At 40.7% G+C, this 21490-nt stretch overlaps 7 protein-coding genes across 7 annotated transcripts; 5 read left to right on the plus strand and 2 right to left on the minus strand.

Moving 5' to 3' along the window:
* Positions 1-462: 462 nt before the first annotated feature.
* On the plus strand, positions 463-1795 carry LOC117788323 (ketohexokinase). The gene has a single exon (XM_034627063.1). The coding sequence runs from the start codon at positions 797-799 to the stop codon at positions 1727-1729; it is 933 nt and encodes a 310-aa protein (XP_034482954.1). The 5' UTR covers positions 463-796; the 3' UTR covers positions 1730-1795.
* LOC117788319 (tuberin) lies at positions 1725-10972 on the minus strand. The gene is made up of 16 exons (XM_034627053.1): positions 10761-10972; positions 10564-10694; positions 10103-10354; positions 9911-10047; positions 9671-9845; positions 7864-8070; positions 7657-7801; positions 6753-7519; positions 5933-6533; positions 5607-5806; positions 5009-5247; positions 2853-4950; positions 2643-2786; positions 2387-2557; positions 2218-2313; positions 1725-2153 (listed from the first exon to the last, which is right to left on the minus strand). The coding sequence occupies exons 1-16, from the start codon at positions 10816-10818 to the stop codon at positions 1953-1955; spliced, it is 5622 nt and encodes a 1873-aa protein (XP_034482944.1). The 5' UTR covers positions 10819-10972; the 3' UTR covers positions 1725-1952.
* LOC117788322 (ketohexokinase) lies at positions 8238-9456 on the plus strand. Its single transcript, XM_034627062.1, has one exon. The coding sequence runs from the start codon at positions 8272-8274 to the stop codon at positions 9385-9387; it is 1116 nt and encodes a 371-aa protein (XP_034482953.1). The 5' UTR covers positions 8238-8271; the 3' UTR covers positions 9388-9456.
* Positions 10973-11358: 386 nt separating the features above from the next.
* On the plus strand, positions 11359-12876 carry LOC117788230 (cAMP-regulated phosphoprotein 19). The gene is made up of 3 exons (XM_034626928.1): positions 11359-11631; positions 11995-12184; positions 12251-12876. The coding sequence occupies exons 2-3, from the start codon at positions 12002-12004 to the stop codon at positions 12422-12424; spliced, it is 357 nt and encodes a 118-aa protein (XP_034482819.1). The 5' UTR covers positions 11359-11631; positions 11995-12001; the 3' UTR covers positions 12425-12876.
* Positions 12877-13366: 490 nt separating this feature from the next.
* Positions 13367-18276, plus strand: LOC117788304. Its single transcript, XM_034627035.1, has 6 exons — positions 13367-14325; positions 14383-14582; positions 14643-14796; positions 15311-15660; positions 15717-17908; positions 17987-18276. The coding sequence occupies exons 1-6, from the start codon at positions 13464-13466 to the stop codon at positions 18207-18209; spliced, it is 3981 nt and encodes a 1326-aa protein (XP_034482926.1). The 5' UTR covers positions 13367-13463; the 3' UTR covers positions 18210-18276.
* A 670-nt stretch (positions 18277-18946) lies between these two features.
* LOC117788279 (viral IAP-associated factor homolog) lies at positions 18947-20089 on the plus strand. The gene is made up of 2 exons (XM_034626996.1): positions 18947-19091; positions 19259-20089. Exons 1-2 carry the CDS (start codon positions 19086-19088, stop codon positions 19973-19975), a joined length of 723 nt encoding a protein of 240 aa, XP_034482887.1. The 5' UTR covers positions 18947-19085; the 3' UTR covers positions 19976-20089.
* LOC117788278 (tubulin polyglutamylase complex subunit 2) lies at positions 19945-21488 on the minus strand. Its single transcript, XM_034626995.1, has 4 exons — positions 21352-21488; positions 21126-21293; positions 20804-21054; positions 19945-20453 (listed from the first exon to the last, which is right to left on the minus strand). Exons 1-4 carry the CDS (start codon positions 21419-21421, stop codon positions 20094-20096), a joined length of 849 nt encoding a protein of 282 aa, XP_034482886.1. The 5' UTR covers positions 21422-21488; the 3' UTR covers positions 19945-20093.
* Between the last annotated feature and the right edge of the window lie 2 nt (positions 21489-21490).

Raw genomic sequence — 21490 nt, forward strand, 5'->3', positions numbered from 1 at the left:
ATACCGTATTTCCGGCTAAAAACAATTTTCAAATATTTGTAGCAATCGAACTCTGAAAAGCTGGAACTAGCTGTAAAATAAGTTATCAACAGTACTATCGATTTTTTAACCGCCGCGATAATAACTTTGCATAATTAGGCAACACTTAAAGATTAGTTAGAAAGAGATTGATCATCGAATGGGAACTATCGATAAGGACGTAAATGAAAAAATGAATGATGCATCCGAATGTTGATAGGAAAGATTTACAACGCCGGCTCCAGCGATCAATTTGGCGGACGCACAGAATTCAAACAAAAATTCTGGAAAAAAATTAATAGAAATCAAATAAATAAGTATACATGTATTTTTCGATGTTTTAAAAATTAGCGATGATTTAAATTTTTAAAAGTCGATGCATCAATATTTTTATCGATATTTCTAAAATTCTACGCCCTCGCGGATTTTCAACGGAAATTGCGCAATGCGGCGGCGCAACGTTATTGTTTTGTTTTATTAAATAATTATATTTAAATATGTAAATGCATATGTGAGTACAACTATTCAATAAAAATATATGCAAGTGTATGTACAATCGTTATGCATGAAAATGTATGAATTCAATTAAGTCAAGGCTTACGATCGGCAACAACAATGAGTCGTCGTCATACACACATGCATACTTCGTATACTGATATGCTGCTTGTATGTGTGTCTGTGTAAGTGTGATCTTGATTAGATTGTGCATACATTTGTATTTAATTTTAATTGAAAACATTTCGATATTGCTTAATCAGTAGAAGCAGAGTGATTACCAATGGCCTCAGTGAAGCCGATTCTCTGTGTAGGTTGCACTGTCATTGACTTTGTGACAATCAGTGCCAGTTATCCCAAGGAGGACACGGATGAGCGATGTCTCGATGGCTCCTGGCAACGCGGAGGGAATGCCTCCAACGCCAGCACTGTTCTAAGGTTGCTGGACGCCAAGGTGGAGTTCTTTGGCATGCTGAGCAAATCGGATGGATTCCGGGTGCTGTTGGATGATCTTCGACGGCGTGAAATTGGTGTGCAGCATTGTCCAATGACGGATAAGGATCCACCGTTCTCATCGGTTATCATTGCCCAGGACACGGGATCACGGACCATTGTGCATTGCAATAAAAACTATCCGTATGTGACGTGGGAAGATTTTAGCAAAATAGATCTCAATCGATATGGTTGGGTACACTTTGAGGCACGTCATCCCACTGAAACCATCAAAATGATGAGATCTGTACAGGAGCACAATTCCAGACAAGACAATCGCATCTTCATCTCTCTTGACTTTGAGACATTGTACGAAAAGAACTTGGAACTGTGTCACTTGTGCGATTATGTTGTCTTTTCCAAAGATCTGGCTACCCGCCAGGGGTGGAGAACAGCGCAGGACACGTGTAAGGAGCTGGCTCTAGCCCTACAACCAAGCCGTCCAAATATCATTTGTCCCTGGGGAAACACTGGCGCCAGCTGTTTAGATTCCTCCAACGAGTGCAACAATGTGCCCGCCTACGAACCTGCTTCAGTTGTAGATACTCTAGGTGCCGGCGATAGCTTCATGGCCGGCTTCATCTACGCATCTTACGTGATGAAGTGCAGATTGCCGGATGCTGTTGACTTTGCCAATCACGTGGCTGGACACAAGATCAGCAATTATGGTTACGATCACATAGCTCAACTCAATAAGGACAAGGAAAACGCAATCAAACTGTAATATTATAATCAAATTATGTATCTTAAAGCTTGACGAAAGTTGACGGAAATAAAATATAATTATCAACATATTGTGGTTATAAATAGTGTAGTATTTGTTTAGGATGTGGTGTGGTGTCCTTCCTTCCCTATGGGCATCTCGTAGCTTATAAATTTTTATAAAATGTACAAGTCTGTGTCGGGGGTGCAATATGTATAAAACAGTATCTAGTTATATATAGTATCTATGTAAATTTGGTAAAGTCCACTCGCTGATCAGCAACGTCTGACTTTCCGTCCAGCTTGCCTTCCGGCTTGACGTCCAGCTTGCCGCTTAGTTGTTGATTGTTTTGTTGTTGATTGTTGTTTTGTTGCTGATTGTTGTTTTGTTGTTGATTTTTTTCCTGTTGATTCTTCTCTTGTTGCACTTGTTGTTGTTCAATGAGCTGAGGATGGGATTACAGATGCATCTTTATTCAGAAAATAAGATTGTTTGACTCGAGTGCTTACCTGAGATCGCAAGCGTTTCAATCTGCGCAACCTTTCGAGCCAATTGGATGCATATGGATGCTCCTGTTGAATGCTTTGATATACAAGTGAGGCCAGCTGCAAGGCAAAATAAAATTATGTAGAGTTTGTTGAGTTAAGATTCGGTTTGAAGACTAGTTTTATATCCTACATTTGCATGAAGTGCCATTTGTCGAGCTAGCAATGGAGCACTGCGATCGGAGACTATTCTCGGCTCGGGATGGCTCACAAACTTTGAGATATCCGAACGTGCGTTTACATAGACACGATTCGAGTTCAGCTCCAGCGGCTCCACAATCACACAGGCGTAGTTAAACTGACCCTAAAAATATAATTATAAAATATTTGGTATTAATCCTTATGATATTGGATAAAAAGTAAAAAGTGAGAGAAAGAATTTATCATACTGATATTGTGTTTAGATTATATTCCTCGCCGCTTTCGTTGTAAATGATCTTAACAAAGTCGTTGCCAATGTGTTTCTTCTTTTCATAGCAGTTGGGATCATCCTGCAGATTGGTTGGCATTAATGTGGCTACATGGAAGGTGACCTTAATAAAAATAAAGAATATCTATAAGCGCTCATTTAGTTAAAGGAGATAGTTAAAATGTTTTACCTGGAGTGTGTCGTCCTTCCATATATAAGCAAACTTGCCATCAACGCCGTATTTGTCCAGTCCAATGAATAAATTGTTTTGTTCGGCTTCCACGATACTGACCAAGGTTCCAATGCTGCGCAGGAACTCCACATAACGAGTGCTGCCATGAGAATTTCGCAAGATCTCCACCTCATTGTTGCACTGATTGGGACCGACGTAGAGGACACCTATTTTGTGAGTCTCAAATGGTGGCAGAAGATCGAGCAACGTCAAAACACTGGACTGCTCGGGTCCAACTTTTAGTGGTGTCGCAGTCACGCTCAGTTGTCCCGTGCAATAGAGTTGCAGGAACGCAAAGCTGGGATTCATACACAACTGGGCACTGGTCGGTGGCTTGGCAGCACCAAAGCTTCTAAAGCTGCTGGCCGGCGGCGGACGAGCTTTGCCGTTGTTCACCTCACGCACCACGGATATGGTCTTGGAGCGTCCACGCATCATGTCACCTCCACCATTGTTGTAATCGGAACTAACGGCGGAGTTAGTGCCATTGCCGTTGCCGCCACTGTTGAGTTTGGCAAGACCCAAGGAAGCATTCACATAGCTCGTCGGCTTAGCGGCGACAGGAGCTAGAGTCTGTTTGGGTGCGGTCGTGGTAGCTGACTGTGCTTGGCCAGGTGACAATGGTGGCTTACCAACGGCAGCTAGTTTTAGAGAGGATGCCGAGGCGGAGGTCTGTACAAGAGCTGGCTGAGCTGCAGTGCCCGCCACTTGGCTACTGACATCATCCGCCGAGTGTTGCTTGGGCGGCAATGTTCCCGATCCTGGCTGCAGTGGGAACTTTAATCCCTGTGCTGCCAGCGGTGGCGTTGAGCCAGCAATCTCCTCGGGAATCGCCTCACAACTGACACGCATATCTTTCGTACTGTATTGCACATTCTTTTTCTTCGACGGCAACAGCGGTTCCTCCAGTGACGCCATGACAACCTCTGGCTCCTGGGATAGAGGCGCCGGCTTGGCAGCAAGAATCGCCTGACGCCAGCTGGAGCTCATCTCTGGGCTGGAGTTAACGCGTCGCACGGGATTACGTGCTCTACTCTGGTCATCGCCAAATGCCAAGGCATCGTCATCTGCCTCCCCGTCGCTGACACTGCCACTCAGAGCTGCCTCCTTGCCACGTTTGCCGGCCATCCTCGGTATGGGTATGTCAATGGCTGCAGTGCCTTCACTGGCAATGCTCACAGAATGATGAATCTCCTCCTGCCGTTGCAAGGCACGCGCCTTGGCCGTCATTCGCTGGCGCATTTCGGTGGCTGCCGGAATCGTAGCCGTAGCCGTAGCCAACGCCGGCTCCATTTCCACTTGTTGCACGGACTGTGCCTCCATTTGCTGTTCCTGCTGCTGCTGCGGCAACATTATGTTATCCGGCCCGAATACTCCTCCATAAGAAGTGGGCAAGAACAGTGAGACCATGTGATTGAAGGGTAGATCCTGACCAAAGCAATTATTTGCAATTGGATTCTGAATACGCGTTATCCACGAGATGTTTCCCGTTGGACGCCTTATGTAGATCTCTGCCCAGCCAGTGCAGGCGCGAACACAAACCGGTTGCTGAACAACGGAGCCCAAGACCGATGGTCCCATGCTGGCCGTGGACAACGACATGGAATTGCCCAACAATGAAGTGTTGCTGCCCGTATGCGAACCTTCGACCAGATTGCTAGGTTCTGGATTCGAGCCGCGTCTGGAATACGTGTCCAGTGAGACAGTTGAACTGTTGGAGATCTGACGATGAGGATGTGCTCCCGAATTTGATGCAGAGATCGATGATGTTTGCTCTGTGCTTCCAGCGCTCTTGTTACCGCTGCTGTGCTGCAAACTCAGCTTTGTGTAGCGACGTTCCTGCTCTGGAGACAGAGTTGGTTGTGCTCCACTATCGTTCAGACTCTTGGAATTCAAGCTGATGCTCCGACTCTTGCCCAGCTGTGCACACCGTTCACAAAGTCCATTCCGTGTTGGGCCCGATGGACAACCTGCGGTTGTTATTGTGATTAAATTGTGACCCACCAGCCAGGTCTGCGACACACCATCCTTGAGCAGATGGTCAATGGCTGGAAAGCTTTAAAAAAAAGGCCATTAATATTGAAAATTCCCAATTAGTAGACGCACACACTCACCGCTTGGGCAACGAGGGACACGGCGAGTAGGTGTGCCGTGCCAGAAAATCGGAGCACGTCTCCGCCAACTCCACGTGAAAGTTGCGCAAATTCTGTAGACGCGTCTCGGCATCGTTGCGAGTCTCAGCGCTGTTCCGGCTGCCATGTTCCGTCATGCTTGTGCTCCGCTTGCGATCGGATGAATCTTGATTCACAGTGACATCGTCTTTGGTCAGCATATCGGCATTGAAGGCCATTGACTACAAAGAAAGGCAGGTATAAAGGCAATTCGAATTTTTAGAATATAAATCATTGGTCTGTGCAATGATCAGTGAGTGTGTGTGTGTGAATGAGTGTCAGTTTTACAAACAAACAGTTTTATATAATTATTGTATAAATACGATTAAATTTGTTTTTATTTATAATGAAACTACAAATTTTTTTTATTATACTTTGAAATGAGATTTATATATTGATTTTTTAAATCGTATTTCTTTTTTAAATTAGATCAAAAATATTTGTTTGTTTTTGACTAAATTAATATTATTAGATAATAATTAAGTCTTAATTTTAAAATATTATTCAGGTTTGTGAGCAGAAGATTGACGGGCTGACTTACCGACATGATATACCCCACACAATTCTTGCGCTGCTCAAGCTTACACTTCAGAAACCATGCAGCAAATACGTGATGAGCCAGAGTTACCGTGTAATGGTCATAGCGATGGGGCTTCGTATATGGCAGCAATATGGCACACACATACATGTTCTGCTTCGGCGTAAAGTTCGTGAACAGATGACTTGATGAATGGATCAGAACTGTGGATAATAATGGGAAAGTATTACAAAGTATTAACTCAATAGTAAATGCATTATTTTTTCTACCAACAGAAGCTTGTATCATTCTTTTTGGAATGTAGACCATTAATATGCATATATACATACGTGACAGGAACTCCAAAACTGGTATGGCCACCGTATTGTTATCACCCCTCCGACTTATTATAAGTAGCACATCAGGCAATTGTCGCATCAGTGCCTCGGGCATTTCTAGAATTAGAATGGTCATCGTGTTGATGCAGACGCTAGCAATGCTCGTAGATATATGTGACTTGAGAGCCGTAATGATTCTATTGTGCTGTTGTGGTTGCATGCTCTCGTAGTAAATGCCCAGAGAGGCAATTGCCGGCAGCACAAGAGCGTGAAACTCATCGGTGGGCTTGAATTCATTCGGGTTCACCGAGTGGATCTTGAATAAGGTGTTGGCCAGCTCCTTGATGTCGTTGCCCTGAATGAGTGCCATGTTCTGCAGCACTTTGGGCAGCTCTTTGATAACCAGCTGGAAGACTTGATAGTCAGTGTCTTGTTCAAGACAACGCACAATCAGTTTGCAGGCGCGTCGTATCGAAATTGTTGTGGTTTGTGTTTGCGATGTGTTCGAGTCGATGCCAAGATAATGACTAAACTTGACAACTCCACTGCTGGCATCGGGATAACCAATGTGGTAAGAAGCATTAGCACGTGCCTTTAGCATCCAGTTAAAGATCTGAAAAGATAATAGAACGCACAATAACTTAAGTTACTAAAGGATAAACAAGGAAGAATGTGTTCAGCTTGCCGAAGACATGATAAAACATTGAGTTTTGTTGAGATATCTCAAAAAACAACAACGTTTTGCATACTTATAGTGAAGTTTCGCTCGATTATTGCTAACGATTGTTTCGTGACGATGTTATAGAAATGATATTCAAGTTATTCCATTTACCTTTAGCCGCACAATGCTCGCATTTTCAAAGACCTTGGGTCGATCGTAGTGCAGTTCCAGATGATCCATCAGTATATTAAATATTTTGATGGCATGTGTGGCAGGCAGACGATGTAGCTTGATAGCGAAAACCTCAACAAGCCCATTGATAGCTGCAATTATGTCGGCAATCTCACTTTCATTTTTAATGATGATGCTGCTTCCCATTTCCGATGCCATACCCTCAGAGGCAACCTGACGCATTTGCTCGAAAGGTCGATTAATAAGCGCCTCCAAAATGTCCAACAATTCCATGCAACGTTTCGTGTCACAATGAGCGGCAAAGTTGCATAGCGCTCGTGCCACTGCCATGCGCACCTGGACACTCGGTTCTTGATGAATCTGTGAGAGCTGCGTTACGACAACGCGATCAAGTATCTCTTCCTCATAACTGGATCGATTTTGATTCATAATCTGCACCAGAGATTCAATTGTCTTAATGCGAACATTCACATTGGACATGCGGTAATATCGACACACAAATTGAGCCAAAAGCAGCAACCACTCGGGTCGTGTGGCAGTCACTCGACGTGTTCTATACTCAATCAATCCCAGCACTGATGCCTCCGAGCGACGTTCAGCTACTCGCTCGATTAGATCATATATGCGATCCACTTCTCCCAGTATCTGAGCACGCTCGTCTTGCAACAGCTTCTCAATGCAGTCAATGTTGTCGTGGAAATTGATTTGTAGATGATGCAATTGATCCTTACTAACGCCGTTACGCTCTGTAATTCAAAATAGTTTATTAAAAAAAAATTTAAAAATGCTAAATTTATGCTTGCATAAATTTTAATTAAACTATGAAATATAGGAACATAGGATTTTCTATTAAATAAGATGAAAAAATTAACCTTGTACACACCATAATACTCAATGTTATCCACAATTGTCGACATAATATCACAGATCAAGTCCCAGATGATCTCCGACAGCTTGTGCTTGTTGATCACCATGCGTACACTATGTATGACTTCATAGGTAACGATCACCTGTCGACTATCCAAAGCCTGCAAAGATTTACAAGTTAGTAATGTCCTGGAAAGTGTTGGATTATATAACTTGAACTTACGCTAAGGAATCCCGTTAGCACATTACTTGCATATATCATCGGCGAGACCTGGAAGATTATGTTTGATCCAAAGATGTTCATGTTGAGATGAAAGACGGCGCCACGCAACAGTTGTGCATCCTCGTATTGACCACGATCATTGAGTATATTACACATCATCTTCATTGAATGATATCCAAGTTGTGTGCCCAGCAGATTTTTCATTATCTATAAGAAGATTAAGTAACATACTTTTTTAGTCGAGAGTGGTTGACTTTAGCACCCGCATATTCATGCGGTACTAAGTTTATATAATTGTGTATGCTTTTGCACAAACAATAAAACTAAGGATATAAAATTTAGTTTGCATTTTTAGGAAATCATTTGGCCAGCTAAGAAATTTCGTTCAATATAATAAAAAAAAAAAACATGAAAAAGCAGATTGTAAAAGAGTTTATTACGGTGAAAAAGGTGCGACGTCTGCCGCCAAAGGAACCTGCAGCACCGCCGCCAATACCACGACGTATACTGGTCGTAGGTCGCTGTGCGCTCGACATGATTACGGTCTGTGATGAGCATCCCATACCCGGAAAGTTGCAGCGCACCGAAGAGGGTTTCTGGCGTCTTGGCGGTCATGCTGCAAATACATGTTGTGTTCTGCGACGTCTGGGCACAGACTGTGAGTTCCTTGGTCAACTGAGTAGCATCAGTGCGTTTGAGAGCCTCTCGTCCAGCTTTAATGCACTGGGAGTTGACATCTCCAGCTGTCCGCGAATGCCGCTGGAGCCACCTCATCAAAGCATTGTTATCGTACGTGGTCAGGGCACACGAACTACAGTCGAGTACTCGAATCGTAAACACGAGCTGACCTATCAACAGTTCATGGGCGCCGTCGACTATAGAAAGTATTCTTGGATTCACTTCGAGGCACGTAATCTCAGGGATACATTGCGCATGATGCAAGCTGTGCGGGATTACAATTCACGCAATGAGGAAGCCAACATTCTTGTGTCCTTTGGCTTGGTCAATTTACGTGCAATAAGCCTGCTCCTCGCCGACATGGCGGACTATGTGCTCGTGCAGAAACAGGTTTTGACAACATACGCCTATATGAATGGTCGTGAGACAGTTTGGGCAGTGCGGGATCGTATGGAGGTTGCACACAAACGCTGGCTGGCAAATCAACCCAAAAAAACACCAAATCCAAATAAAGATGCGACACCGTTGGATGAAAACAATTGCACACTTCCAGTGCAAAAAAGACCCATCATTATATATGAGAACTATGAAGAGGGCGCCAGTTGTTTGTTGTCCGATAACACATACTTTAAAGTGGGCGGTCATCAGCCTCAAAAGATTGTGGACACCATTGGTGAGCACGACACCTTCGTTGGCGCTTTCATCTATGCCATGCAACAGGTTAAACTCTCCCTGCGCGATGCTATGGAATATGCAACTCGAGCAACTTGCCACAAAATATCAGAGATTGGTTTCGATTGCTTGCGCTGCATGCCCAAGGATCTGATCAGCTGCTACTATGCATGATGTTAAATACCGAGTATGAATGAGCAATTACTATTTTCAAATATTTTAAATTATTATATGTTCTTAAAACTAAATCAAATTAAGAAATTAGCTTGCTAAAAACCTGTGTAAATAATGGAATGTTTTTAATTTAAGACGTGAACTGTAAATCTTTCATTCTACAACTCTCTAAGAGTTCGAAAAACTAACATATACATACTTTGATTAGGAATGTTAGTTAATTAGATACATTTACTAAAGTTTTTACCCATTTGTAATGGGTACAGAGGTGTTTCTGACCTACCTTAAACGATGCTTGGCAATATCGCGCATGATTCACAGTACGACAAAGAGTAACGATGCATTGATGCAGTGTTTCGCTGGGGAAGATGGTGTAACCAATGACCAGCTCCAAAATGGTCAAGCACTGCAGACCGGTGTCATCATCGGCAACCGTGCAACTCAATTCGCAGGCATTTCTGAAGCAAACCCCAAGAAAAGTTAAACACTTGATATTCCCAATATACAACAAAGTGACACTCACTGTACAATTCCAACAAGAATGTCTTTGTCCAAGTGGGCAGCATTAAATTTGATAAGATTAACCAGCATGTCTAGGTATGGGCAGAGCAGGGAGGCGTCTGTGATGGCTGGTATCCAAAGCAACATAAACTTGCCAATCTGTATGGGTAAATCAAGGATAAAAATGCATCTTTAGAACTGCTGTATTGCTAACCTTCTCTTCAAAATTGGTAATATCTTTGCCGTTCTCTGTGAGCGTGTCAAGGAGTTCCAGGAGATGACGCAAGTCCTCGTGTGCCTCATGATTTTGTATAACCAGAAAGAACTTCTCCCGCATCAGCGTCAGGTTCTTATATTGTGTGTAAATGAGCCTCTTATAGAAGCTCAATGCAATTTGTCGGGTTTCTGCCGGTTTATTCGGCACAATGAGATCGTTGGTTAGATGCCACAGCTTTGTTATAGCAGTCTAAAGCAGGTAAAATAAGAAACCGAAATTACTTTCCACTTTCCAAACATTTGATACCCTTGCAGAGCTTGAACTTTATGGGATCTGTCAGTCGCGCCTCTTTTAATGCGATGCACATTTCTGGACAATAGGCTCTGCAAGGCTTTAATTAATTGTTGGTCTTGAGACAGAAAGTTTGAGCTGCCATTGAATACGTCGCCTCCCTTTACCTCATCCAAGTTGATGTTGTGCAAATGCTGGTCGCCCAACTCTTTTAGCATTTTGCAACGTTGCGCGATTGGCTGCTCCGGCCGCAACTCATTCTCAAATTCTGGCCTTAATGTGCGCTCTCCCGCAGATCCTGTGAAGTTTAGTAATGTTATTAAAGGCATTCGTAGCAAATGTAAAGATGAAGTGAATATTTTACCTGCTGATTTTGTAGACTTGAGGAACATTTTAAACTTTGATTTATCCTTGGAGCTCATCTTTAGTCGTTATATTCGTTGTATTTACGTTATTACATCAACAAAATTTGTTAATACTACAATTAACCTTTTCTTTAAATTTAAATAACAAATAATTGAAAATAAGCACAGAAAGAACAGTGCTGGAAACTAAACCAGGGAGCACTTACAGTAGAGCTGTATTAAATTGTTCGGATCAAGTTCAGCTGAACTAATTACCGAAGTGAACGAACGAACCAAATCCCTGATTGTCGGGATATGTAGGTTCAGCTGATTCGAATCTGTGATTTTAGGAAAAAGCCGTTACATTGAACGTCTGGCAGCTTTATAAAAAAGATTTTGATAAATTTTCTTTGTAGATCATTTTTAAAAAGGGATCCTTTTAACCAATATTTCTAAATTTTGAAGCTAGAATTTTGAAAATCTTTGCAGAATTTTTGTTAGAGTTTTGTCGATTTACTTTTGGTAACAAAGGAACTAAATGAACGAAATACAGGGATACGTGCAATTCGTTCGCTCAACTCAGTGAGTCGTTGATCGAACTGTTCCGAAACGATTCGATAACACTCTTTCATAGCGTCTTAAAAAGTTGTACTGAATGTATTAAAAGTAGAAAAATAAAATTTAAAGCGCCATATAAATTTCCGCATTAAAAGCACCTCCAGTCAAAGTACTATTCCTTGTTGTCCTCTGCTAATTGCATAACGTAAATTGTGGTTAATTTTTGCGGACGCAAAGAAAAGCAGACGCCGTACATGTGTTCTTAATTGCAATAAAAGAAGGAAAACAACAGTTACTTGTCACTTTTGACGCATCACACAGCGCTAAACAAAGGTAAATTCAATATACATATGTCTATACATACATTTTTATATATACATATGTATACTATATGCACGCAGGTAATTTGTGTAAGTAATAAATGGTAACAATATTTGCAAATAAGATTAATACGATTAAATTAACGCGTAGTCGTCGCTTGTCTATGTATGTATGCATGTGTGTGTATGTTTAGCAAGCCTGGGTGTGTGTATGTGTACACACACAGATGCCAGTGCTGCCTGTTTGACGAAATGCAGCTTTATATGGCCAGTTTATATATGTCGCCATTTTTCCAATTGGCACCAAATAATTGAAATAGATTCATTTTATTTTGAATAAGAATTATACTTAATTTATTCGTTTTGTAACCCTTAGATCGGCCATGAGCTCAACTGAGGAAAACAGTCCGGCAACCACGCCACAGGAAGGCGAACCAGTTGGTGAACAGACAAATCCTAGAGATTTGGAGAAGATTGAGGAGGAGAAGCTCAAGTCCAAATATTCATCAGGCATGCGAGTGCCTGGAGGTCATTCAGCATTTCTTCAAAAGCGATTGCAAAAGGGAGTAAGTTGACACTGTCACACGATTAACCTGCAATTTGTCGCTTAAATTTTCCATTTCTTTTGGTAGCAAAAATTCTTTGATTCTGGCGATTATCAAATGGCTAAACAAAAGGGCGGTGGTGTGAAGCAGGTGTTTGCTAATAAGGTGACCACCGGTGATGCCATACCAACTCCAGAAACGGTGCCAGCTCGCAAAACATCAATTATACAACCATGCAACAAGTTCTCGACAGCGAGTTAAACTTAAACTATCAAAATGTATTAACAATTGGCCCCCCGACGCCTTTCCAAATGCTCTTTACCTAATATAGTCTATTGCTAGGTCGGCTGATCTGTGTGCACTATGCTGTTGCGCTGGCGCTCATTTTGCCGAATTGTTAACAAGTCATACAAGTCTTTTCTTTCTTTCAAAATATTTGGATTTTATTTATTCCCATTTATAAAGCTGTTTACCTAAAGAAAACAAAAATTACAAATTAACTTAAAATATATTCCCGTATAATGCCCCTATATAAATCTGCGCCGATTATACCTAGCTTATGGCAGTCAATCTCAAGAACGTTTAATGTATCATAGCACACTTGAATCAGCACATCACTATTCAAAAAGTTCTATTTAACCCTGATTGTATGTAGTATGTAAGTTATTGAAATCGTAATAAAATTAAGCTGAAACCAGTTCTAATAACATTTTTAAAATTTGCCTTTATAGCAGTGTTCTGAATATAATTTGTAACTGAAATGAAATGAACTCAACCTGAATAAAAATTAAAGAACTACTGACTATAAAACAACTTTGCTTTTTCATTAATATTGTGTTTTGATTAGTTATATCTCGTTTTGATCTGAGAGATATCAGCAAGTTGTTCTGGATATGGAGAGTCTAGAAAGAGTTTTATTTATTTGATTTATTTTTACAATAATGCGCTAAAAAAACACATCAATAATATTAATAAATTGCTTATAAACAGATGAAATAGAATAGATTCATTAAAATTTTGAAAGAATTCATTAAACAAAATTATTTTATCTCAGCAAATACTTTTAAGTTTTTATATATAAAAATTTAATTAATTTCATTACTTGGAAAATTCAAATTTGGCGCCAATTTAGGGTTTGTTTTGTTGAGAACTAGTTCTATTGAACGGGTGCATTGAAATGAACTGCTCAAGTGGTTCAGTGAATTGTGAGCGAATCTCTTCAGTCGTTTTTATTCGTTTGTTGTGTTTGTTTTTTAATATTCAAGTATTTCGAGTTGGTTAAATTCTGAAAACACTTTGAATGGATGCATCGATCAATTGCGAGCACAGTGTCTTCGAGTTGATCAGCAAACTAGCTGTATTACTGTTGCAAGATGAACGCGCCCAAACGGAGCCAACAGATGCGTATGCTTTTGTCCCTGCGCCCGCAGCAGTTGCCAAGAGACGCTCAGAAATCTACGAATCCCTGCTGCGCCTACGTCCGTATCAAATTTGCCCACGCTTGGATAGGTTTCCGCAATGCAGGAAACTGCTGGATGAGCAGCGCATCTATTTCGAAGACCAACTGATTACTGATATTCAATATTGCCTTGTAAAAGTATCTAAACCTCCAGATCTTCAAAAGCAACTATCCCAGTACCTTCGGTCACATGAAGCCGACCGAAATTACAGATGCAGACTGCTGTTGCCGTTGCCATTGCGTCTGGAAGCGAATCCCTTCCCCAGGAGGATTCACAATTCTATATACGCTTCCCCCGTGATATTTAAGTCCATTGAGGATCTGCGTTCCCAGTTGCGGCCTGTCCAATTCTGCCGAAGCACCGACATTGCGTTGAGTGATATTGAAGAGCTGAAAAAGCCCTTCAAAGATGTCATGAAAAATAACTTGTTATTGCCGACTTTGGGGGACTCAATGGCCCGTATGAAGGAATTCATTGGAAGTATCCAGCCTATGAAAACGAAATTTCCTATGCCGCCAAAGCCAAAAGAAAAGCAGCAAAAAACTGATGCAAAGGCAAAGGAAAAGATTGGACCTTTTCCTGATAAATATTTCATATCTGATCAGAGCAAAAGTAACGAACTCAAATGGCATCAAGATCGGACAATCGAGCTGAGTTTCATCGAACTGTCCGATTTTATTGATCATTTGAAAAAGGCTTCAGGTAATAATAACAATCTCAAGATCGTTACTTGATCTACATCTGATTATCGCTTTTTAGCTGGCCTGCAATCAGAAACGTTTTTGGAGACGCCCGATGGACACTTTGAGATGCGAGCCAATGCAACCATCGAGACCGTTCTGCCGGAGGTATTAGCAGACTATGCACGTCCTTTTCTAGAATCCGGCGGTGCATACCAGCGTCTGCTCGCCTGCACTCAATGGAAATCCTACAGCAAAATTGAACGTCCTATGAACCGCGTAAGAATGGAAGTTAGGCTGTTGCCACCAGTAATACAATCAAACCATCTTTAATTACAGACTATGCGCCAAGCCATTATAACCTTCCTTGCGAATAGCAGATTGTTTTTGTTCTCGCAACCAGCCGATAATTTATCACAGCTCCTGCATAGTGCTGGTCCCACCATGCAGCTGCTGGTTCAACTAGATCAAATGTTTCAGGCCGAACGAAGGCGTAAGTATAAGGAAGGCACGACAAGTAGAATCTTATCTTATATTATTATACCCCTTACTCTCTGAGTAAAAGAGCATATTGTCTTTGTTGCAATGTATCAATTAAGCAGAAGGATTCGATTCTATATGAATTCTTAATCAACATCAACAGCAGTCCGTCTGTATTAAGAGCGAGATCTAATAAACTTTAAAAGCAAACTTCAACGAATGTGAGCAAATCAAGATCAGAGTGAAATTTTATCATAATAGTTTTAATTCTTATTTTGAACTAAATTAAACTAAGTTACTTAATGATAATTAAATTTCCATTACTATTTGAATATCATAAAAAACTCTTATTTCAATTTGTTAATACATTATAATGAAAATTGAAAATAAGAGTTAAAATTATAAAAGCCGACAAATCGATTGCCTATTATTATCTTTTAACTTAGTAACTGACATATCATAGTCGGGGAGAACCCGACTATAGCAATCTTATTTGTATAAACCGATGATAAACTCTGACATTCCAGTGGACATCTCGCAGGGAACGAGTGGTGCCTGCCTGTTGAGCGTTATTTGGTCAGCGATTGATGCGTGCGTTAATATTCAGTACCTGCAATTTTTAATGTACCTCTTGCGATCGTTGTGTGCAACATACTGTGGTCAGCTGCAGAATTGGCTCTACCATGGTGCGCTCGACGAGCACTTCAATGAGATTTTCGTTGGCACACAGCGAGATATGGAGGAGAAATCCAAAGAGTATTTCGACAAGGCGCACTTTGTGCATCCCAATATGGTACCTGGTTTTCTGGCTGGCTGTGAGCCGGCCATTATACAGTGTGGCAAGTACAGTCGCTTGCTCAAGAGCTACAATCCTCAGGTAAGTGAGATATTGCAAGATGATGTGGCATATTAAAACTAAGAAATCTCTTACAGCACATGCTATTCACTGCGAAGCATCCGGATTTGGTTATATGCCTATCGCAGAATCAGTTGACGGAGATGCAGCAAAAGTTGGAGTTGCACTACAAACAATTGTTGCATCATATCCATCCATTTAGGATGCAACATGTGATCGAGGAACGTGCAGCGAACAGATGGCGTTTTGGTAATCGCATGTGGAGCTGCACTCAAGAACGAATTGCCGATTGGAAGGAGAATCAGCGAGAGTTATTAATAAAAGCGAATGAAGGGAAACGGCGTCGCTACGAGGAGCTCAACAATCAGCGCAGGGAGCAGGAAGAGATACGTTTAGAGCATCGGCGTATGGAAATTGCTTGTGAGCTGGCATTTCAGCAAAAACGTGAACAACAGGATGAAAAAAATCTGAGTCGTCAGAAACGTATCTATGAAGAACAAATTGCCGCTTTACAAAAGATCGTACAACCGAAGGAAATAAATGTCGTTGTTAGTAACAGTCCAGATGACAGCACAAATAGTTCTCGCAGTTTTGTTTCTTGCTGTGAAGAACTAAGCCCGAAGGAGGAAGAGGCAACAAAAATAGAAGAGACGCTGACCGAGGAGTCAGATTCGACATCGAATCTCAAGCATAAGTCAGAAGCCGATGAAAAACAAACTGACCAGCAGAATTCGAATGTTGTAGAAGTTGACATAGCAGAGACACCAGAGAAGCAGAATTCGAATGATGCAAATGATGAAATGGAGCGCAATCGTGAGAGAAATATGTGCTCGAAGCAGTTTCTGGATTGTCAAACACATGTCGAGTTGCAGAAGACTACAACAACAAATGCCTTGACGGAATTAGAATGCAATCGATTGCATGTGCTTAATTGTACGGATATGCAGCCTCCAGATGTGAACATGAATCTCGAGATCACGGATTTAAGCGACATGCAACGCAATCGTCAGCGAATGCAACATCATCAGCACTTTGGCTCACTTAATAATATTACGAAATTTCACAGCAAGTCCGATAAGTCGGACTCAAATAAGAAACTTCAACTAAGCATTGACTTGCAATTGCCATTGGAGCCACATAAGTTGTTCGTGGAGCCAGCATTGGACACAGCAACGCCAATGTCAACCACATCGGATGTCGATGTTGAGACCTGTATACCCAACGAAACGGTTGATGCGGCCAACAATAATATCAATGGTCATACAAACTGTGATAGCGAAGAGGAACCATTAATTAAAACACCTAAAAAGTTGAACAACAGTCCTGCTTTGCAGTTAAGAAAACCTGACTTAAGTGCGCCCACTTTTCAGTTGCAAAAAATAGATTCTGCTAATTGTGCCACATCTAATCACAGGCAATTGCCAAGGGATCATAATTCATTTCTGATTAAGCGCTATGTGCAACAGTCGATAATGGTGCCACTGAAAACGCACTTGTCTCTTTTGCGTAACGAAGTGCTCCGAATATTCGATGATCTCGACATCTATGAGCATTTTTGTCAGCTGCGAAACTATTTCTTTCTACTGGATGGCGAGTTTGGCACTGTGCTAATTGGCGGTATTCTAGAACGTATTGAATCTGGCATGGATCCGCGTGCATTACGCAAAAAGGGAACACTGGATGCTATTCTCAACAATGCACTCGGACACAAAGTGGCAGAAGGTTCGGATGCCGCTGCCTTCTTTGTTGAAAATCTCAATTTAAATTGCGCAAACGCTCCGGAATCTTTTGATTTAATGGATATTAATGCTCTATCCATATTTACGCTACATAGCAAGATCGATTGGCCACTGAATTTGGTCATCAGCGTTGAAACTATGGCCAAATATACACAGATATTCTCACATTTGTTAAAGCTTCGTCATGTCAGCTTTATGCTTGAGCGCGCCTATCAACACTTTCAGCAATTAGGGAAGCTTCATGGCAAGGCACTCCAAGTGGCGCCTCAGTATCGTCATTTGCAAATGGTGCGTCATAAATTGTCGCATTTTGTGATCACTCTGCAAAATCATCTGGAGACAAATGCACTCCAGGGCACTTGGGAGACCTTTAATGAGAAACTCTGCCACGTCGATTCCGTCGAGGGACTTTACCAGAGACATGCGGAATACTTAAAAAATATCGCATTTATATCTCTGCTTAATCGCCGAAGCGTCAAATTTCGGGAGACCATTGATAGTATTCTTGTGATTGTGCTACGTTTTTGCAAGTATGTACAAAGAATATATTTGATTAGAATAAGATCACAATTCACCATTTAAATTTTTGCCTATTATTTTATTTTCAGGGTTCTGCAATCGAAACCATTTGTTTTAGACCAAAATCAAGAATTTATTCATCCGCGATACAAGCGATTAGTTTTCGAAGAGACCGAATTCCAAAAGTTTTTACACTATGTCATCTATCTGGGCGACAAGGTCAATGCTTCCGGATATCAAGAAAAAATTGTTGAACTAATACGTATTATAAATTTTAATAAATACTATGATGTAAAAAGTGCTACAAATTAAACAAATGTTTGAATTTTAATGCTGTAATTACACTCATGTTGCTTATTAAAGAATGCATAAAAAGTAATTTAATTTATACCAGAGTAAACGGACGGAATATATAGGACAATTGTATCTTTCTTTTTGATAACACAGCAGGTTGAGAATGTAACTTGAACTCGTCGCTTAACGGCTATTTATACTTGGCAAACTGCAAGGCAAAGTAAGCAGGATAGTTATATTTATAATATAAATATGGACTTAGGAATACATAGAAATAAAAACTTTTCACAATAATGTAAAAAACAGAAATAATAAAGTTTTTTATTAAAGTTAAATTACTAATTTGATGAAAATTTAAAATTCGAAATTAGATTAAAATATAGAAAACATTTTTATGAAGGTTTGAAGCTCGTCACCTTCAGGGGAAAGAAGTTACACATGAGGTGAATTTTCTTGGGTGCAACCAAATTTTCATTTTGATTAAATTAGAACAAGTTGCCAGATCGAGAAATTTTGTAGGGTGGCAGCCTTTGCACCTGGTGGCAGTCTTCCAAACCAGTGCTGGCAAGTTTTAGGGTGAACAAAAGCTGTTTCTATCTAGAAACCATCTAAATTTGTTATTGTGAGCGGACTGCACAGTTTTACCAAAAATATTAATAGGAAAACTTAGCTGAATATAAACTTTAATTAGCCAAAAAGTAGCAATTTTGAAATTATTCTAGCAAACGAATTCTGAAAATAGCGAGATCTAGCTACAAATTAGCTGAGTTGGCAACATCAGTAGCAACGTCTGGAAATTAGTCACTTTCATTTTATTTTTAGTTAGATATTTAAAGAATATTTAAGCAATTTATAATTAAAGTTTGCTGCACTACATAAAATCAACAATTAAAAATGCAGGTAGGTGTATTTCAAGAAGTGGGTGATGACATTGGTGGTTCTTGTTTATTTCTATGTAAAAAATGCAATAGATATAAATAAAACTTCCATATTTGGGCAAAAGCCAGACACAAATTTGGGTGCAGCTGTTTTTGAATGAAAATTGAAGCTAATGATATTTCTTGTAGGACCCCAACGAAGATACCGAGTGGAATGATGTGCTGCGTGCCAAAGGAATCATCGGGCCAAAACAAAAGGAGGCTGAGATCACAGAAGATCAAATCCAGTCGCTAATGGACGATGCGATACAACGCCGCACAGATCTGCCCCTGCAGGAGGGACAGCGGGATAAGAATATCGATGACATGTCGCTGGATGAACTGGACGAACTTGAGGACTCCGAGGATGAGGCAGTGTTGGAGCAGTACCGCCAACGTCGCATTGCTGAAATGCGTGCCACCGCTGAGAAGGCAAGATTTGGCAGTGTTCGGGAAATATCTGGACAGGACTACGTCAACGAGGTGACCAAAGCTGGCGAGGGCATCTGGGCGGTACTGCATCTGTATGCCAATGGTGTACCACTCTGCGCACTCATACACCATCACATGCAACAGCTGGCGGTGAAGTTTCCTCAGACAAAGTTCATGCGCTCCATTGCGACGACTTGTATACCAAACTTTCCAGAAAAGAACCTGCCCACCATATTCATCTATTATGAGGGAGCGCTTCGCAAGCAGTTTATCGGCCCCATAGAGCTGCGTGGTGAGAAGTTGACTGCCGACGAGCTGGAGTTTATGCTGGGTCAGGTCGGTGCGGTGCCTACGGAAATTAAGGAGGATCCTAAGCCTCAAATCAGGGATAAAATGCTTGCCGATTTGGAAGATAAGAGTGCGGACTTTTATTAATTCTGTGAGACATAATCTCATTTCATATTTCATGTCATGTTCTAGTACAATTATGGTTCTTTTGCCAATGTGTGCATTTGTTAACAAAATATAAACAGTTTACATTTTCTACCAGAATTCACTTGTGTGGTTTTCCACTGTTTGTCAACGTTTTAGCTAAACTCTTTGGTTTCCCACGAAATATATTGGGATCAATGATATTGTATGGATGCTCACAGGCAGGATTTATAATGCGTCCGCGTCGAAGTTCGTGCTTTTCCAGCAAATGTGGAGCTAGCAACAAAAACAATTGCTCTGTCCACGAGGGCAAACCGAAGCTGGAGAAGCACAGCTCCCAATAGGGAAGTCCCAAATGTGCAATCGCCATGCGCAGATACTCACTGAACGTCTCGGCCAGAAATTGCCAGCTCAGAGTGTTCAGCTCCAATAAATAAAATCTCGGGTTGTTCGAGTTCGTTGATTCGTAAAACATGCAAACCTACAGAGGTGCAAATGATTCATAGTTAGTCATAGAAATCAAAGCTGTTTGATTCAAAAAAATTTCGACGCGGGTATTTTTCTTATATGGTAATTTGAAACTCTAAAATCTTTTCAGCTTTTAAAAATCCACTTGTTTTAATTTTTTTTTTAGAAAATTCTTTTTGTGCAATTCATGGTAAAATTAACGGAATTTTATGAATACAAAGTATTATAATTATAAAGTTTAAGTCCTTAAAAAGTAAAATTTGTATACTCTTAAGCAAGGAAAAATTTTATATTATTGATAAAATGAAATAGTATTGTCAAAACTTTGGACGTTTGCAGCCTTGATCGTAATTTTGAACTCACCTTGGCCACCTCATTGATGTTATTAATTTCGAATATTTTGGTCTTGGGCATTATTATGGGTGGTCCATTGTCTCCCTTATCTTTGGGGGCTGAGCTCGAAGTGGCACTCGTTGTGGATGTGCCGGCTGTTCCAGTATTGGTTGAGGATGTGGAACTGCTGACCGAGTGTGTATTCTCGATGTTCTCACGTAAGAGAGTCACCTGCAGCAGGTGAGGAAAGTGTATATAGCCCACTCGTCGAATGTCGCTAGCTGGCAAGATCAAGGGTTAAAGAATTAAGTTGATTTCTTATCAATTATCTAATTATAATGGCATTACATACGCGCATATTGATAACTCCAGTTGAGCACAAATCCGTCGGTGGACAAGTAAAACTTCTTCATATCTTCCGGTAGATAGACACAATGTCGTTGCTCCCAATTAACCACCTGACAGAGATTAAGCGGCTGACGGCGCTCCAAATTAACATTGCAGACGCGTGGTACATTTGCTATTATAAATTAATTCATTGTTAAGTTAATTTCCTGATAATAGCTAGTATTACTCACATAGAGTTTTAATCAGTCCTAACGTCAAATTTTCATAGAATGCATCTTCTGGTGAAAGTTTCTTATTCATGATAATAATTAAATTTTTTCAATTGTTCCAAAAATGAGATATTGTTAAACGTTAACTTGATAAAGTAAA

This window comes from Drosophila innubila, assembly GCF_004354385.1.
Source record: "Drosophila innubila isolate TH190305 chromosome 3L unlocalized genomic scaffold, UK_Dinn_1.0 0_D_3L, whole genome shotgun sequence".
NCBI lineage: Eukaryota > Metazoa > Arthropoda > Insecta > Diptera > Drosophilidae > Drosophila > Drosophila innubila.

What these genes read in the sequence shown, in the direction of transcription:
- LOC117788323 (XM_034627063.1), top strand. Translation starts at nt 797, where the DNA reads ATGGCCTCAGTGAAGCCGATTCTCTGTGTAGGTTGCACTGTCATTGAC.
- LOC117788322 (XM_034627062.1), top strand. Translation starts at nt 8,272, where the DNA reads ATGAAAAAGCAGATTGTAAAAGAGTTTATTACGGTGAAAAAGGTGCGA.
- LOC117788319 (XM_034627053.1), bottom strand. Translation starts at nt 10,818, where the DNA reads ATGAGCTCCAAGGATAAATCAAAGTTTAAAATGTTCCTCAAGTCTACA. An exon ending in TGTCCCTCGTTGCCCAAGCG is followed by an intron (nt 4,951 to 5,008) that starts GTGAGTGTGTGC and finishes TTTTTTTTAAAG; the next exon opens with CTTTCCAGCCATTGACCATC. An exon ending in ATAATCTAAACACAATATCA is followed by an intron (nt 2,558 to 2,642) that starts GTATGATAAATT and finishes TTATATTTTTAG; the next exon opens with GGTCAGTTTAACTACGCCTG.
- LOC117788230 (XM_034626928.1), top strand. Translation starts at nt 12,002, where the DNA reads ATGAGCTCAACTGAGGAAAACAGTCCGGCAACCACGCCACAGGAAGGC. An exon ending in AAAAGCGATTGCAAAAGGGA is followed by an intron (nt 12,185 to 12,250) that starts GTAAGTTGACAC and finishes TTCTTTTGGTAG; the next exon opens with CAAAAATTCTTTGATTCTGG.
- LOC117788304 (XM_034627035.1), top strand. Translation starts at nt 13,464, where the DNA reads ATGGATGCATCGATCAATTGCGAGCACAGTGTCTTCGAGTTGATCAGC. An exon ending in TCATTTGAAAAAGGCTTCAG is followed by an intron (nt 14,326 to 14,382) that starts GTAATAATAACA and finishes ATCGCTTTTTAG; the next exon opens with CTGGCCTGCAATCAGAAACG. An exon ending in TTGAACGTCCTATGAACCGC is followed by an intron (nt 14,583 to 14,642) that starts GTAAGAATGGAA and finishes CTTTAATTACAG; the next exon opens with ACTATGCGCCAAGCCATTAT.
- LOC117788278 (XM_034626995.1), bottom strand. Translation starts at nt 21,421, where the DNA reads ATGAATAAGAAACTTTCACCAGAAGATGCATTCTATGAAAATTTGACG. An exon ending in AGGACTGATTAAAACTCTAT is followed by an intron (nt 21,294 to 21,351) that starts GTGAGTAATACT and finishes AATTTATAATAG; the next exon opens with CAAATGTACCACGCGTCTGC. An exon ending in CTGGAGTTATCAATATGCGC is followed by an intron (nt 21,055 to 21,125) that starts GTATGTAATGCC and finishes TGATCTTGCCAG; the next exon opens with CTAGCGACATTCGACGAGTG.